Source organism: Tamandua tetradactyla, chromosome 13 (genome assembly GCF_023851605.1).
Source record: "Tamandua tetradactyla isolate mTamTet1 chromosome 13, mTamTet1.pri, whole genome shotgun sequence".
Classification (NCBI taxonomy): domain Eukaryota; kingdom Metazoa; phylum Chordata; class Mammalia; order Pilosa; family Myrmecophagidae; genus Tamandua; species Tamandua tetradactyla.
This window is the reverse complement of record NC_135339.1, coordinates 87,192,824-87,210,044: the sequence shown is the minus strand read 5'-3', so window position 1 is coordinate 87,210,044 and position 17,221 is coordinate 87,192,824. Positions and strand designations below refer to the sequence as shown.

Here is a 17,221-nt window from a genome sequence, read left to right as displayed (position 1 = left end):
GGGGCTCACAGGGGCTGCAGGGACGGCTGTGGCTCCCGCGGTCTGAACCCACTGCTGAACTCCCATCTACACGGCCACCACCGGGCCACAGGGCCACTCCCTGCCCTCCCTGGGCTTCAGTTTCCCCATCTGTTAAACATGGGCTAGAGCCAGAGAGGCGTCTCAGGGTCCCTCTGATAAGGGGTTCAAGCACATGGCAGGATGGGACGGGGTGCCTGAGCCCCTGCTCACCACGGCTCCCACCCAGCCCCTCCTGGGAGTAAGGCCGAGGCGACCACTGTGCATAGGCAGAGTTTATTGTAGCTCTAGCTTCCTCCTGGTCCATAGGGCCTGCCATGCACATAAGGCGTGCGGTGCTGGGGGCTACTTCAGCTGGGCATTCAATGGGCAGTGGGCATGGGGGTGCTGGGTGGTGGACATGGGGCCTGGCCTGGCTCTGCTCTGTGCTCATAAGGACTGGGTTTTCTGCAGCCTCAGCTGACTTGGATAATGGGGCGGTGGGCATATGTCCCCGAATCCTGCTGGGTGGCATTTGTAGCATCGAAAGGACCTAGTGGAAACTCTCATTGAGAATGAATGAATCTGGGGGTTCAGAACATTCTCAGAGGATGTTGCTTCTCTGGAAGAGCCTGGGTTATCCCACCTCCCCCAGATTTTGCAGTGGCCAGGCAGGGGGCAGACCATGGGGGTAGGGGGCCTATGCCCATCCAGGACACTTGAGGGCCATGGCTGGTGAGGAGGCAGGGAGGCAGCCGGTGGGCTGTCTGGGCAGGGCCTTGGGTGGGCTGGGCCCCGGGAAAGGGGTGGGGGAGGGAAGGCGGGGGAGGGAAGGCAGGGGCGGGGCCTCCCACAGCGCCGTCACTGGTCCGCGTGCAGCAGCAGCAGGTCCACGGCCTCTGCGAGGTTGTCCACGTACCCATCAGCCTTCACTTCAGGATGCTGCTCGTCACTGGGTCTGGGGAGGGCGGCAGGCTCGTTAGACATGGCCCGTGTCGACCCCTCTGACATGTTCTAGTGGCTGCGGCGATGCCCCCTCCCAGCACCAGCACAGGCCTGGCCTTGCCCTCGCGTCACCTCCAGGTCGGAGGTCAGAGCCACCCAGTCAGCAGCCCAGCCTGTGGCCACTGGCCCCCTCCCTCCTGGCTGCTGTCTCCACCTGGACACCTCCCGTCCCACCTGGGATGGGAGCCTTAGCCTGCGGGAGGGGCTGGGAGGGCCACCTCACCCGGGGCACCCAAGGGGCACACCCTCCCCACCTGGCACTTGGTGGGTGTCCCAGTGCAATGGTGCCAGGGCATGAGAGACGGGACTCCTTCCTGCCCCAAAACTCGGCGGTCCTGTCCTTTGCTCCCACATCCAGGGGGAAGAGCCCTGGTGTTCTCCAAGGCCATTTCCTCCCTGGGCTCCTTGCAAAGTCCCCTCCTGGCTGGAACTTGGGGACATGGACTCTACCCAAAGCCTTCTGTCATTCACTTACCACACATTTCCTGAGGTCTGCCCGGAGCTGCGAGCAAGGCAGTGAGAGCACGGGTGGGCGCAGAAGCTGCGGCGGGGCTTCAGGGGGAATAGCCCCAAAGCAACACGGCACCAGTGTCCTCCAGTGGAGAACGGAAGGCCGACGGCGGCACATTCACGCGTCAGGGGACGGGCAGCGACATTCCCAGAGGGCCCCGCTGCTTCTCGTGCAGCATGTGGGCCTCGCCAGCAGCATGAGGGGTGAGGAGCCCCCTCGAGGGGACGCACCGGGGCACCCCATGCGGACGGAGCTTGAGAACGGCAGAGGCGGGGGGCAGCGATGCGGCCAGGGGGTGGCCACAGGCCAGGCAGTGACCTAGACCTGGGGCTGGGCCCGGGGGAGGCACGGGGGCGGGCACGGGGTACGACGCCACCGTGTTCACAGAAGGTCATGCCCTTGATGGCACAGGTGCCGCAGCTCACACTGTTCGGTGACAGCTGCCAGCCCGGAGCTCTGCAAACTGTGGACCCAGGACCCGCCTGCCTGCAGCTTGTCTCCTCCAGCCTGGAGCCAGGGCTCTGCACATGGGAGCTCCCTGGGAAACGGTCTCTGCAGACGTGATCCAGTGAAGCTGGGGGTGTATTGGGTTAGGGTGGGGGCCCTACATCCAACAATTGGGGTTCTTAAAAGAACCCTGCCGACACCTGATTCAGCCTTCTGGCCTCCGGACATTTCTATTGTTTTAAACCACCCAGTGTGCGGTGCTTTGATAGGGCAGCCCTAGATCTAAGACAGAAGGCTCTCCGGGGACAGAGGGGTGGCCCGGGGGGACACGGGCCACAGGTGGAGGGGTACCTGCCCTGGTGCTGAGCTGCCTCGCCCTCCCCCCTTGCACCTTCCCACCGGTCCCCCAACTTCGCTCTCCCCAACAGTGAAGCCATGCAGCCACCCGGAGCTCAACACAAATTCTCCCAACAACCCCCACCTCGTCCTGGGGCAGCTCTCCCCAGGACTCACCCCCCACCCGGACACCTACACCCAGGCCCTGTCCAGGTTTACTGTGAGCCAAACGCGAGCGACCCCAAGGAGCAAAAGGATTGCCCACCGTAAAAGAAGGTGCTTGGTACTGAGAGTCGAGCAGCCCCACCCCCTCCGCTTATGCTCCCTACAGAACGGCGCCCAGGGCTAATTATGTTTAATTGCAAATCATTTACATTCAAGAACCCATTAAGAGAAAGGGCTGCATTAGCAGCCGGCCAGCGTGTGCCGACAGACAGCCGGAAGTCGTGGACTTTCATGTCTTAATCATGCGAAGCTGCCGTGAGCTGCAGCTGGGGGGGGGGGGGAGTGGGGGACAGCAGCCTTCCGGGGCCTGCCTGCCCAGGAGCCCCCCCAAAAGCTGAGCTTGGCCCAGCTGACGGGGTGGGGAGATGGGGGGTGGGCAGCGACCTGGGGCCCCGAAGATGCCAAGCTGTGCCAACGAAACCAATCATATGAGCGATGTGGGCCTTTCAGCAGAGAGGGAGGTGAGCTGAGGGGCCACCTGCCCAGGCAGCGCAGAGGAGGCTGACTGGGGGTGAGAGGAGAGATGGGGAGGGGGAAGTGGGGGGAGAGACCAAGGGAAATAGAGACATGGGGTGGGGGGTGGGGGTGCGGTGGGGGAAATCAAGTCGCACTCAGGGCAAGGGAGAGGCAGATGGACGAGGGGGCGGCAAGTGGCAGCACCTGCCTCCGTGGTCCCCAGCCCCGGCCTGCCCTGCAGCAAAGCGGGGCACCTCCCTACCCCACCCACCCACCCCACACCCTGTGGACTCAGCTGGGGCTGGGGGCAGGGCTGGGACTCCCCATGGGGGGCAGTGCACCTCCCCTTGGCCTGGGCAGGTGGGGGCCCGGGGCAGGTCTCTCCACCCTTCAGAGCCTCCGTTTCCTCATCGGCGGTGGAGACAGGACCTGGCACTCAGGGACCCCTGGGAATTCATTGGGGTGTGGCCGAAAATGCTCCTGGTGCCACACCTGCCCCTGGGGAGCCTCAAGCCATTGCTGACCTCGGCCTCTCCCCCGGCCTGACCTTCGCCCTCTGACCTCCCAGGGTCGCAGCCCACTTCCACATTCACGGCGACCAGTACTGGGAAGGGAAGAAAATGGTGAGGGCTCTGAGGGCATTTTGGAGGGATCTGCAGGGCTCAGGGAAGCTTCCAGAAATAGGGACTCTAGGGTGGGAGCCACAGCCGACCTGGGCTGCTCTCCATCTGTCTGCCTCCCGAGGGCAGCACTGAAACCAGGGGCCTGGCAGGGCCCTCAAGTGGCGTAGCATCTCCCTGCAGGGTCTCGTCTCAAAGATGGAGGCGGAGCCAGATATCGCCACCTGTTCTGCAAAGGGCACTGGGGACACTATCCCTGGGAGGGCTTGAGGACCCACATGGGGCACCCCTTACCGCCTGCACAGTGGCCTGCAGGGTAGACATGGAGGAGCAAGTGAGGTGCAGAGCTGCGGCAGGAGCAGGAGGGGCTTCCACCTACCCCCACCTGCTGGGCCCCTTCCAGAGGGTATAGGGGTCTCCTGCCTAAGCCTGTTCCCTTCCCTTGGCTGCTCCTTACTCCAGCCCAGTTTCCACCTCTCTCTTCTGCAGTCTGAGCAATTTCCTAAAGTGCTCACCTACTCTCCCCTTTCCCCTGCGGAAACTGCTGTGGCTCCCAATTGCCCACGACTGGGCTCTGTTCCTCAGCAAAGCAGACAAATCTGCCTGACCGGGCCCCACCCAGTTCCCAGCCCACCATTCTCAAACCTTCCCTGCTCTTCCCCACCTCTGTGCCTCTGTTCATGTTCTGCCCTGGAATGCTCGCCAAATCTGCAAACTCCTACACATCCTTCAAGACCCCACTCATTGTTTCCATCTCTGGCTCTGCTCCTTCCCATAGGATGAGTTGCTTTCTCTTCTAGACCTAGAACTTGTACCACCTCCCCTGTGCCATGGTGGGAGGGTTCCCCTGCCCATGCCTTTGCTCTAGGCCTCCTGGAGGGCGGGACCAGGTCTCTTGCCCTAAGTGTCTGCCACACGGGCCTGGACGAGAGCGGGCACCCCAGAAGTGTCCACTGAGTAAATGAACAAAGGGCCCACCCTGGCATTCGTTTTCCTTCCTGTCATGCTCAGCAAGCTAAGGAGAGAAGGCCAAGTGGGGGCAGAGGGCAAGGCTCTTCTGTGCACTGCAGCCTGGAAACTTTACTGGGGCCAGAGAGAACATCACCTTGCCAGTCCCTCCTCCTGGTGTGCAGAGGCCCAAGCCTCGTCTCTGGGGAGGAATGGTCAAGGGGCCAGCACCACCTGGGCCATCCCAGAAGGTAGCCTGCCCATCCCTCCCTCCCCCAGCCTCAATCTACCCCAGAGGGCAGCAGCTGCCCCTGCGACCCTGGGCGCGATAGCTGTGGAAGGCTGACCGCACCCGGGTGGCCACTTGGGATCAGGGCCCTGGGCACTGGGAGGTGACACCAGGGGCAGGTGAATGCCAACTCCCGCCCGTGCTGAAGAAAATGACAGAGGGAGGCGATTCATGGGCCCGGATGTGGGGAAAGGGCAGCTTTCCATCTGCACCCAGAAGCCAAGGCCCCTGGGGCCTGAGCAGTCATTTCTAAAGAAGAGGGGCCAGAGCGTGGACTCCTGCAAATGCCAGCAATACCTGGGAATGGGTGCTGCACCCACCCACGTGTCCGCAGGTCACTGAAGGCCGACAGCCTGCCCGCCGCTGGCCGTGGCTCTGGTCCCTGGCCTGTGTCCACCAGGCTTCCCGCGGTCCCCGCGCTGGCCCCATGGACGCCCGAGCCAGGCGGACGCGCTGACCTGAGCCCGGCCGTGGCAGGTGCTGCATGCGTCAGGGCCCGGCAGGAGGCCGGAGCTGGGTCCAGCCCTCACCTGGGGGGCCCTGGGTGCTGGGTGGGGAGGGTACGCCCAGACTGGGGCAGACACCCCCAGGTAGTCCTGGCTGGTGAGGGGCCAGGAACCGCCGCTGACGAAGAAGTCCAGGGGCGGAGCTCGGGCCTGGGTCCAGCCAAGAGTCCCTGAGGCGGGGGGGTAGCCGGGCGGCGCACGAGGGGACGCTGGCCTGGTCCCTGCCAGCAGGGCGATCACCACGGAAGGCCTTCCCCACCCGCCCGGGGGTTCCCGGGCTCCAGCCCAGAGCCTTGGGCCCCTTCACTCCCGCCGCCTGGGCCCTCAGCGGAAGGCCTGCTGCCCGCCAGCCTGGAACCGCGGAGCCGGGCCTGGGGCCCTGCTGCCCAGGTTCCTTCCGACCCTGACAGGCGGGCAGGACCCATGGGGAGGGGGATGCTGACCTGCTCCTGTGTCCTCCTCAGGTCCGGGGGCCACATCCTGGGTGCCTGCACCATGAGCCCTGAGCCTGGGGTCCAGGGCCCCTGTCCACCCCTGCCCCGGCTCACACTTGCAGGGCCCTCTTGGCCATCTGCGAGCCAGTCCCTTGGGGAAATAAATCCATCAAGACCCAGGCCCTAAGGGGTTCTCTTCCCAGGCCCCGAGACCCCGGCTTGCTGGCCATGGAAATGGAGCCAGGACACACCTGCAGCCAGCACCTCCCTGGGTCCCAGAGCCTGGCAGTGGCGGTGGCTGTGGATGAAAGAGCAGCAGCTGGGGGGCTCTCGAGCAGAGCTTGCAGGAGAGGTGGGGCCTGCCCCAAAGCTCCCTTTCCTGGCAGCTCAGCTGAGGGCAGGAGCGGGCTAGGTCAGGTGCCCAGGCCTCATGCATCCATATGTCCATCTGTTCATCCCTAACTTGTGGGGGACAGATAACACCCCAGGATCTAGAACCCCACCCCCAGCTGTCCAGCCTCCGGAAAAGGAGACACTGGGCTGTACTAGTCCTAGGGACTCTGATCCCTGATGGGTAAACCGAAGCAGGGGAGGGGACTTCGCTAAGGTCTCACACACTCCCAGGAGACACAGGGTCTGCCTGCAGCCCCAGACCCAGAGCTCCCCACGACGAGCAGCCAAGGTCCCAGGATGCAGGGTGAGCTCGTCCGGCTCGGGGCCTGGGTGAGCCATAGCCCCTGCACCCTGTCTCCAGGCAGCAGGGACAACAGCGAGCCGGCCACCACCCCGGCTCTGTGCCCAGGCACAGGCACTCGGCACAGCAGCCCCGAGGGCTGGGTGCCTTGATGCTACCGCCTTCCAGAGATGGAAACAGACCCAGGACGGGGACTGTTCACAGCCTGTCAGCTGGAACTGGGCTTTAACCCCGAACTTCCACACTAATCTAAATCCAGCTTGTTTAGCGACTCCTTTCTCGGCCCAGGGACTCCCTTCTGCATCTGGGAGGATGGCAGCGGGTTCTAAGGGGTGGGGCCCTCACCCCAGTCACCCCAGGACAGAGACGGGCCATGAGGAGTGTGTGCAGCGCCGACCGTGAGAAGAGAGCCCAGTGCTCCCCCCGGGGCTGCATTTGCTCCTCCATACGCACAGCTGACCCTCTGGGCGCAGCCTCACCTGAAGTCCTTCTTATCTGTGCCCTTGTGGTCGCTGGGCACCAGGGGTCCCAGCCTGAGCCGGGGCGCATTCCTGCCAGGAAGTGGGGCAGTGCGGGTTTGGGCGGAGCTGGGATTCCCGGGCTGGAGGCAGCAGGGGAGGGACTCCACAGGGGACCCTGGCACCAACCGGCCACAGAGAGGAAACGTGGCCTGTTTACACCTCGTCCAAGCTGTGGCACCTTGTAACCCAGCTCCCACCCTGCAGCGCCGGCTGCTTCTCGTGCAGTTCTCACTGCCCCCGAGAGGTGCGGACTCGCTCAAAGTGGGCTGGCGGACTCGTGGCTGCCCCCCTGCATGTTGGCAGTCTCCAGAGAGTCTCATGCTGACAAAGGGGTCCCTGGACCCCCTGGAGGGTGGGGTAACTGCTGGGCCCCTGCAGTCTGGGCAGTCTGGGCCCAATTCACAAACATAGTAAGGTTGTGGTACAAACCAGCAGCCCCTGGACATGTCAGTGTTTTCCTAAAACGGAAGCTGGATATCTAGGATATCTAGCATCCTTTGAAATTCTGGCAGATCCAGGACCAGGGACTGGCAATCCACAGGTAACAGCGGGCTTATGAGGTATGGTGGCTGCCATTTGAATAGGGCAAGAGGCTTCCTGTTTGCCACACTCCCCACCGTTCTCTACTGTATCTCTGTTGTTACAACTGGCCCATTTCACTCCACTGCATTACCAACTGCCTCTTTAGGTATCTGAATTTGCTGCCCTGTCCTAGAGCTTTGACTCTCTGGGGCTCATTCCCCAAGCAACAGGTTGCCTCCTCCAGGAAGTCTTCCCTGAAGTCCATCTCCCTCTCCAACCAGACCCAGTCCTCACCTTGGGTAGGAGGAGTTCTGTGCCCCATGGCACCTGTGCTGACCTCATCAGACCTCAGGTCACTCGAGTGCACCTGCCTGGTTACCCGTCCAATGTCCTCTCCAGATGGTGAACCCTCTCCTGAAGGAAGGGATATCCCCTTGGTGGCCTCAAGTACCCAGTCTAGGGCCTTGGAACTTGGAAAAAGAAACCGCCAGCCATTGGCCTGAACAGGCAAGCAGGTAGACTCCAGCCTTCTGGCCCTTTAGGGCCGTGCCCATGGCATCTGGGTCCCTGTGAGCCCGGCCGCCTGTGGGCAGGAGTCATCCCGAGCCGAGTCATGCCGTGACGGGCAGCAGGGCCCTGCTTGCTCCAGGCAGGCGGCCAGGGCTCAGGGCCGTGGCGGGGAACCTGGCCTTGCTCTTGCTCCTGCCTCGAGCCCCGGCTCCAGCACACGGGACCACACACACTCAGAACTTCTCAACCTCCTCAGGAGGGACCCCCTGCCCGATTCCCCCAACCTCAGCCTGGGCTCCAGCGACAGACAATCTGTTTCCAGAGAACCATCTGCCAGGATAAAAGTGCCTCTTCCCCCAGATCCAGACCACTGGAAGTATGTAACGGCCCACGCCCACCCCACACCCAAGAACCTGGTGGGGCCAGCCCACCCAGAACCCCCGCGGATTGGGATGGCCTTAATGGAGCTAGAAAGATTCCCCTCCCAGGGTTATGGGGAACAGTGTGCCCCATTTGCCCTCCCCCCAGCCACTGGTGCCCTCTAATCTATTTCTATGAATGAATGAGTGAATGAATGAATGAATGGATGAATACCCTTGCCCTGAAAGGCCTCTGGGACATATGCCCGGGGAATCCCCAGGGTCCCCCAGTTAGGACCCTCTAGAATGGGGGCCTTGCAGTGTTGCAGGATAAGCACCCCCCAAATGGGAATCCATCCCGGGGGCACAGCACTCTCCTTGAAGACCAGGGGCAGCTTGCCGTGTGGCCTGGCACCCCAGGGCACCCCCTCACTGGCCCGAGCCTCCAACCCCATCCCCTAATGCAAGCCCTGCCTGTGCAGTCAGCCATCACTCCCCAGACCCACACACGTCCACACCACAGGGCAGTTTCTCTTCTTCCCTGAAAGTATCTCGTGCCTGGCCTCGAGGGTCAGGCCTCCCCAATTACAATCCATGTGGGACTTCAGTCTCCCAAACTGGGCCAGGGAGCAGAGAGGTGGGCTGGGGGTGGCTCCCCTGCTATACTGACCCACAGGCTCTGGCCAGCTGAGCAGCACAGAGGGCACCCAGTTTTGGGGTGACACCCAGGAATTTGGATTGGGATGGCCTTAAGTGCTTGGGTAAAAACTTAACCACTCTGAGGAGGGCTAGGGGTACAAATGAAATCAGAAAGAAAGATAGATGATAAAGACTGAGATAGTATAATCTAGGAATGCCTAGAGTATATAATGATAGTGACTAAATGTACAAATTTAAAAATGTTTTTGCATGAGGAAGAACAAAGGATTGTCAATACTGCAGGGTGTTGAAAATAGACGGTAATTACTATTTTAAAACTTTAACTTATGTATGAGACTAAAGCAAAAAATGTTATTTGGTACAAAATTTATATTTTGACTAATGCATTTCCTAATATAACTTATGTGGACAGCTTATTTGAACACCATAGTACATGGAACCTTGAGTAGGGCATGAGATTTTGTAGGTTTGTCTAGAGTGATGCCCCAATAAACTCCAGAGTGATTTGAACAGTGAATAAAAAGTATTAGCAAAGTCCCCTTGGCAGAATGGTGAGAAAGGGGGAAAATTCAACTTCCCCAAGTGGAGAATTCTTGATATTCTCACAAGCAGTGGGGACAACCAAAGCAACAGGCTGAGCCCCCAATTTTGGGGTTTGGGGGTTGCTCATATGAAACTTAACCCTGCAAAGGATAGGCTGAGCCTACTTAAAATTAGGCCTAAGAGTCACCCCCAAGAGAACCTCTTTTGTTGCTCAGATGTGGCCTCTCTCTCTCAGCCACCATGACAAGCAAACTCATTGCCCTCCCCCACTCTACATGGGACATAACTCCCAGGGGTGTGGACCTTCCTGGCAATGTGGGACAGAAATCCTAGAATGGGCTGGGACTCAGCACCAAGGGATTGAGAAAACCTTCTCAACCAAAAGGGGGAAGAGAGAAATGAGACCAAATAAAGTGTCAATGGCTGAGAGATTCCAAACAGAGTGGAGAGGTTATCCTGGAGGTTATTCTTAGGGATTATATAGATATCACCTTTTCAATTAAGGTGGAATGGAGAGGCTGGAGGGAGCTGCCTGAAAATGTAGAGCTGTGTTCCTGTAGTCATGTTTCTTGAATATGATTATACAATGATAGAGCTTTTGCAATGTGACTGCGTGATCGTGAAAACCTTGTGTCTGATGCTCCTTTTATCTACCTTATCAACAGATAAGTAAAACCTATGGATTAAAATAAATAATAGGGGGGACAAATGTTAAAATAAATTTAGTAGATTGAAATGCTAGTGATCAATGAAAAGGAGGGGTAAGAGGTATGGTATGTATGAATTTTTTCCTGTTTTCTTTTTATTTCTTGTTCTGAATTGATGCAAATGTTCTAAGAAATGATCATGATGACGAATATGCAACTATGTGATGATATTGTGAGTTATTGATTGTATATCAATAATGGAATGATCACATGGTCAGAATGTTTGTGTTTGTATGTTGGTATGTTTAATAAATATAATTTTTTAAAAAAAGTGAGAAGACAACCAGCTCAATGGGAGAAAATATTTGAAAACCACATATTTGATTAGGGTTTAATATCTAGATTATATAAATAAATACTATAATAACTCAAGAATAAAAAGACAAATAGCTCAATTTAAAAATGGGCAGAAACTTGAATAGAAGTTTCTCTAAAGAGGACATACAACTGGCTAAAAAGCACATGAAAAGATGCTCAACATTGCCAGCTACTAGGGAAATCCAAATGAAAACTATACCCACTAGAATGGCTACTATTAAGAAAAAAAAAAAAACAGAAAATTGCAAGTGTTGTAGAGGACTCATCCATTGCTGGTAAGAATATAAAATGGTGCAGCCACGGTGGAAGACAGCTTGGTGGTTTCTCAAAAAGTTACGTATAGAATTACCATATGATCCGGCAATCCCACTACTAGGCACATACCCAGCAGAACTGAAAGCAGGGTTTTAAGTAGATATTTGCATACCAAGGTTCATAATGACATTATTCACAATTGTCAAAAGGCAGTAGCAACTCAGGACTTCATCAGCTGTTAAATGGCTGGAGAAAATATGGTACACACATCCAATGGAAAAGTGTTCACCATTATGAAGGAGTGAAGTTCTGATTCATGCGACAACATGGATTAATCTTGAAGGTATCATGATGAGTGAAATAAGCCAAACACAAAATGACAAATGTTGTATGATCTCACTGATATAAACTAATTACAATAATAAAACTCATAGAGTTAGAAGCTGGAATACAGGTTACCAGGGGCAGGGTTGGGGGTAGGGAATGGGGAGTTAACACTCAAATTGCACAGAATTTCTATTTGGGTTGATAGTAAAGTTTTGAAAATGGATGGTGGTGTTGGTAGCACAACACTGTAAATACAATTAACAACATGAATTATACATGTGAATGTGGTAAAAAGGGGACATTTTAAGTCATATATGAATTACTGGAATAAAAATTTAAAAAGAAAAAAAAAAACAAAACTTTACCATTCTGGCCTCTATTTTCTCATCTGTAGAATGAAGCTAGAAAGATTCCCCTCCCAGGGCTATGGAAAAGTTTCAGTGAGATGATACAGCTGCCGAGGGTGTGGCCCACAGCAGATGCCTAATCAGCAGTGGACAGATGGACATACAGACACTCCATTAGAGTGCATGGACAGACAGGGCAGCTATTCAATCTGCTTAGACCCATAAATGTGGCAGGCACCTGACCAGGGCAGGACAGACGGATGCTGTGGGCCCAACTGGCGCCCGATTAGGGTGAGTGGACACACACGGCGGGTACGCGATCGGGGCGGACGGATGGACATGGTGAGTGTCTGACTGCGGGTAGACAAATGGACATCTCTTGGGAGTGCTCCTGGCAGGGGGGGAGGGTCAGAGTCCACCCGGGGGTCCCTGCAGGAACCCGGTGGCTGCACACTCCTCGACTCTGCCTGGGACAGCCACATCCCTCCACAGCAGTCACCTGCCCAGCTGTGCCAGGGGACAGACAAATGATCCACCCAGGCTTTTCCCGAGCCAGAGAAGGTGCAGCTGCCGTGGACACTGACCGAGCCTGCCCTTGGCGCTCACCTCCCAGGCCGGTGGCCCTCTGTCAGTGACGCTATTTATAACTGCACCATCATTGCCGGGGACCTGCCTGGCTGCTTTCCACGTGTCAGCGCATCTGATTTTCACTGTGACCTAACGAGGTAGGTGCCACCAAACCCCATATTGTAGTGGACAAAACAGAGGCTCCGAGGGGCCGGTGGCTGGTCCAGGAGGTCTGCTGGTCTCCCCAGCCTGGGCCCGGAAGCCACTGTCACACTGTCCCAGCTCCTACGGGGGGCCAGGCCGGATGTGCAGGGGGGGCTGGGTGCGCAGGGGCGGGGAGGGGAGCTTGCCCCAAAGGCTCGCCTTTGCAGGGTGACAGGCCTGCAGGGAGGGAGCTGGCCTTCAGGCCGAGGCGCCTCTGACAGCTGTTCATAATATTTTGATAAAAACAAGTTGAACACCTGGCCTGTGTTTAGATTAAAAACAGCGGGCCCAGGCTATGGCAATTTGTCTTCAACGGCCGATTCCCCCGAGAGGTCTGAGAATGTCCCTAGGGTGGGGTGCCCACTTCCAGGCCTCCCCAGGAAATGCACCCCCCAAGCCGTCTCCGCGGCCAGCCCACACAGGCTGCACACACCAGCTCTCAGTTCTCCCTGCCGTGGCCCCGGAGAGAAGGAGAGTGTGGCTATGAGGGGCTGCCCCTCCCCGAGTCCCCCACGCTCAGGGTGCCCCTCGCCGCTCCTGAGGGAGCTGGAGCCTCTCTGTCCCATTTACTTGAAGGCTTTTGGTCACCCCCATTGTCACAGGCAGGTCCTGGGCAGGCCAAGGGGGTTGACTGCAGCCAGGGTGTCTCACTGGCACTTCCTTTCGCGTCCTAGGAGATGGCATCACTACTGCCACCACAATAGGCGTAGAAACCGAAGCTCAGGATGGGCAAGAAATATCCCCAAGGCCACCCAGCTCAAAGGGGCAGAGTCGGGCTCCCACCCGGAACCTCTGCCCCATCTGCTTGTTTGGAAGCTGGGGCCTCTGCACCGCCGGGCCCCAGAGGACCCCCAGTGCCAGCTGGAGCCATGAGCCAGGCTGCTGTTCCTGGTGCTGCTTAGGGTGCAATCCCTGGAGCTTTCATTCCACGGAACGTGTGGCCTGGGCTTAGGAACTCCGTGGCCTTCCCAGGGAGTCTCACGGGACTTGTGGTTCGGAGGTGTGCACCTGGTTGTGCGCCTTCCACTCCCAGAGGGTTGAAACAGGGGCTCCACAAGCAGGGGTCCAGAGGGCCGCTGGGCACGTGAGACGGTGCTCAGCCGTCGTTGGCGTCCTCAAAAGTGATATGCAAATTAAGAGCACAGCGTGACACCCTACGCCCGCCAGGGAGGCCGGGGGAGCCTGACAACGGCGTGTGCGGCGAGGACGTGGCGCGCGGGAAGGTCCGGCCACTGGCGGTGGGAACAGAATGTGCGGGTCTCCCGGGACAATGCTGGGCAGATACGGCCCCCGGGCCCAGCAGGATTGCTCCTGGGCTTACGCCCAAGAAAAGTGGGGCCACGTCCCCCAAAACACAGGGCCGAGAACATTCCTCTCAGCTCAACTGGAAACAGCCCAAGCGTCCACTGACAGTAGAACGAAACCAGTAAATCCTCGCCTCGTCACGGGATGAGAAACCGCACGACAGTGGGAAAGAACAGGTGCTTGACACGCACCGCACGGATGACAAGAGCACTCGCCCTTGTTCAGAGACGTCCCTTCATAAAATCAGATTTTGGCGTATCCATTCATAAAATCAGGGGCTGCACCAGCCGACCCCCCTCGCCCCCCCCCCCCCATCTGTGGGTGAACATCCCACCTCTGAGGCCGTCGGGAGGCCGAGGCCGAGGCGGGCTTGGCCCAGCAGGGGGAGGTGGGCACGCTGCAGGCTGCGTGGGGCAGGCACGCTGGCCAAGGGCCTTGGAGCCGAGTGGAATTTCAGAGCCTGGGTTTCATGAACCCCATTCAGGGTTTTACTGTCCGGTTGCAATCCTGCCTATGACAGGTCTCTGAGGGTGCCTCCAAGGGGGGTGCGGAACAGTCGCCCCCTCTCCGTGGCAGGCGGCCGTGCGCCCTCCTCACGCACCCAGCTGGCCCCGGGCAGCCCGAGGACCCTCTCCTGTGGACCCCGGCCTGAGCTGGAGAAGTCACTCCTAAGGCAGGTGTGCTGGCAAAGGAGAAGAGACAGACCCAGCCCCACTAGATGCGATGGTGACGGGAACGCTACGTCCGGAGCACCCCGAGGGAACGGCCTGGCACCAGCCCTGTCCGGACACTTCCAGCGCGAATGGGTAGCGGAAGGAGCCCCAGCCCCGCTGACGACCCGGCGCCGTCTGGGAGACCAGGAGGGACGTCCCCTGGCAGCACGTCCTCTAGTCACACTCAGTGTTGGCTGCCCCGCGCCTAAAGGGAGGCACCGATGCCATCCCAGCCACCAGGCAGGGGCCACCGAGGACCCCGGGGCAGAGGGCACAGCCGAGGCCGCTACGCTCACACACATGGGCTCTGGACTTGTGCTGCCTGCGTTCAAATCCCGCCTGAGCAAGCGACTACCCCTTTGCAAGGCTCAGTGCTGTGGGGACCAGATGAAATAATGTCTAAAGTCCCCAGATGGTGGCTGGCTCACGGTCAAGGCTGGTTCGATGCCAACCAGTGGCACCCAGATGAGACGTGGGGGTCTGAGAGGCGAGGGGCCTGGGCAGTGTGTAAAGGCTCAAACCACCCCAAGTGGCACCAGGAAACCTTGCAAGGAAGGGCTGAGGCACTCATTTGGAACCGACACGCTGGTGGTCCCTGCACCGGGGGGCTGGCTGGCAGCAGCCTTCCCGCCTGCCCTCGCACGGCAGCGATTCTGGGGCCCCAGCCGGCCTTTTGGTTTATCATCAGACCCTCTGCGGGGCGCAGACATGCTCCCCACCGCTGTCCTCCCTATGGTGTAGCTGACCACATTCCTGTGGAGGGGAAGTTGGCTGGAGATGGTGAGGTCCATAAAAAGAACCACATTCTTTAACCCCATTCCTGGAAATCTTTCCTGAAGGCTCAAGTCTCAAGAGCCCTCATGCAGATTGAATAAATGTTCGCTGAATAGAAGGAAATAAGCTCCAGGTCATTGCAGAGACATTCACAACAGCATAATTCGTGATGGAAACAGATGGCCTACATGCCCAGCAGTCAGGGAAGTGTTAAATCTACGATGGCACATCCACTCCATAAAACATTATGCAACTGTGAACACTGATCAGAGCGAAAGGGTTTAGGAAATAATATTGGGGGAAAAGTAGAAGATGAAAGTTCTATGTGCACATGACCAGAGCTGCAGAGTAGGTAGGAAACTAGAGGAAATAAAATAGCCACCCAAGAGTGGCGACTTTTTTTCTTTTAAGTTCCCCTAGAAGCTGCAGGAATGCCATCTTCATGATGTAAATGAAAAGAAAATAATTATAAAAGCACAGTTTCTATTTAGCCTTGCCACTGTGCCACAGGTAGTGTCAACAAGGCCTAAGAGTGAAGGCCAGCCCTGCCAGTTGCAAACAAGGAGCACAGTGGCCCCTCCTGGGCCTAGTGGCTCACCAGTCATTGGGATGACAGTCCAGGCCAGCCCTGGCCCTCCGGCCAAATACCAGGCTGGGCAGGGCAAATGCCACCAGCTCTGCAGACCGTATCGGTTAATTACAGAGTGAGGATCCACCCACATCAGCCGTAGGACCCCCCAAAGTCAAGCACACACCACCCCAAAATTGCCAGGGCCAGTCTCTCTCTGCCCAGCCCTCCCCTGTGGGCAGCTGGCCAATGGGTACTAACTGCTGGCTCCTGCCCCTTCCCCACTGCAGGACGCATACAACCAGAAGGAAAGATAAAGGAGCCCAAACCCCAGAGCTGGAGGACTTTTACTGGTTCACGTGCAAGACCTCATTTATCAGATGAGAAAACTGAGGCCCAGGGAAGGGCGGACACTTTCCCAAGGCCGGCCAGTGGGGCGGCAGCTGTTTGGGGTTAGGGGGCTTGCTGAGGGCTGGGCCTGGGCTGGGCAAACGGGCTGCCTGCCTGTATCCCCAGGCTCCTTGTCCCAGGACGCTCCCTCTTCAGCCTGCCCTGCGACACGGGGGCTGGGGGTGGGCAGTCCTCACCAGTTTCCCCACTCAGATGGGGAAGCGGAGGCAGAGAAGCAGAGGGTCCAGGGAGAAGTAGTGAGGCAGGCTGCCCCGCCCCTCACCCTGACCCAGCACCTCCCACCTGGGCTCCCTTCTCAGGAACTGCCATTGGGCAACACCTCGTAAATCACAGATGTGCCCCATGAGGGGTTCATTCATCCCGGTGCCCCACACTGGGCCGACTATGGGCGCAGGGACCCCCTGCCAGCTGCCCTGGCTCCTGGAGGGCTGCTTGGCTGGGACCATTCCTGGATAGCCTCTTTCTTCCACTTTCACCTCCAGGGCAGCAGGACGCGGTGCTCCCCAGGCCTACCCAACACTACTTCGATTTTCCTTGGACCTGTGGTCTGCAGCCACCCAAACAAGCCTGCCCTGTGGCCTCCGGGGGCCATGCAGGCAGCAGGAAGCCCTGACTGCAGGCCCAGTAGGCTGGTGTCTGTCTGTCCGCTGGCCTGGCGTGTGTCCGCTGACCTCGCCACCACCTGGGCAGGGGCTTGCCCGGCTCAGGTGCACTTGCTCACCGATCCTCCAGGGGGTGCCAGAGAGCTGCCCCACTCACCTCTTTTTGCAGATGGGGAAACTGAGGACCCCCGACTGAGGACCCTCGTTGTGGGGATGAGGAGAGGTGCCTTGTCTCCTTGTCTCTCCTCATCCCCAATAAGCCTTGGGTCCACCCTGCTCCGCTGCCCTTCACGTGGGCCACACGCACTTATTTGATGCCTCCTGGGGGCCCTGCAGCCCTCCTCACGCAGACAACTTGAGGGACATCCTGCAGTAAGGAAGAGGCGCCTGCTATGCACTGGCTTCTGCCAGGTCCAGCCTCAGTTTCCAGCCTTGTAAAATGCGGGCCCAGGGCCAGCTGGGCCTCGAGTTGCACGTGGATTCTAGATGGAGGCTCCCGGCCTGCCCTGCTGGGGGTCGGGGCTTTCCTGGGAGCAAAGG

At 58.3% G+C, this 17,221-nt stretch overlaps 1 protein-coding gene across 1 annotated transcript in view; it reads right to left on the bottom strand.

Annotated features, from left to right (window-relative positions):
* Positions 1-278: 278 nt before the first annotated feature.
* Positions 279-17,221, bottom strand: part of LHPP (phospholysine phosphohistidine inorganic pyrophosphate phosphatase) — a 143,764-nt gene continuing 126,821 nt past the window's right edge. Inside the window, exon 7 of the mRNA XM_077126342.1 lies at positions 279-955. Within this exon, the coding sequence (XP_076982457.1) occupies positions 859-955 (97 nt within the window). The 3' untranslated portion in view covers positions 279-858. The remainder of the gene's footprint in view (positions 956-17,221) is intronic.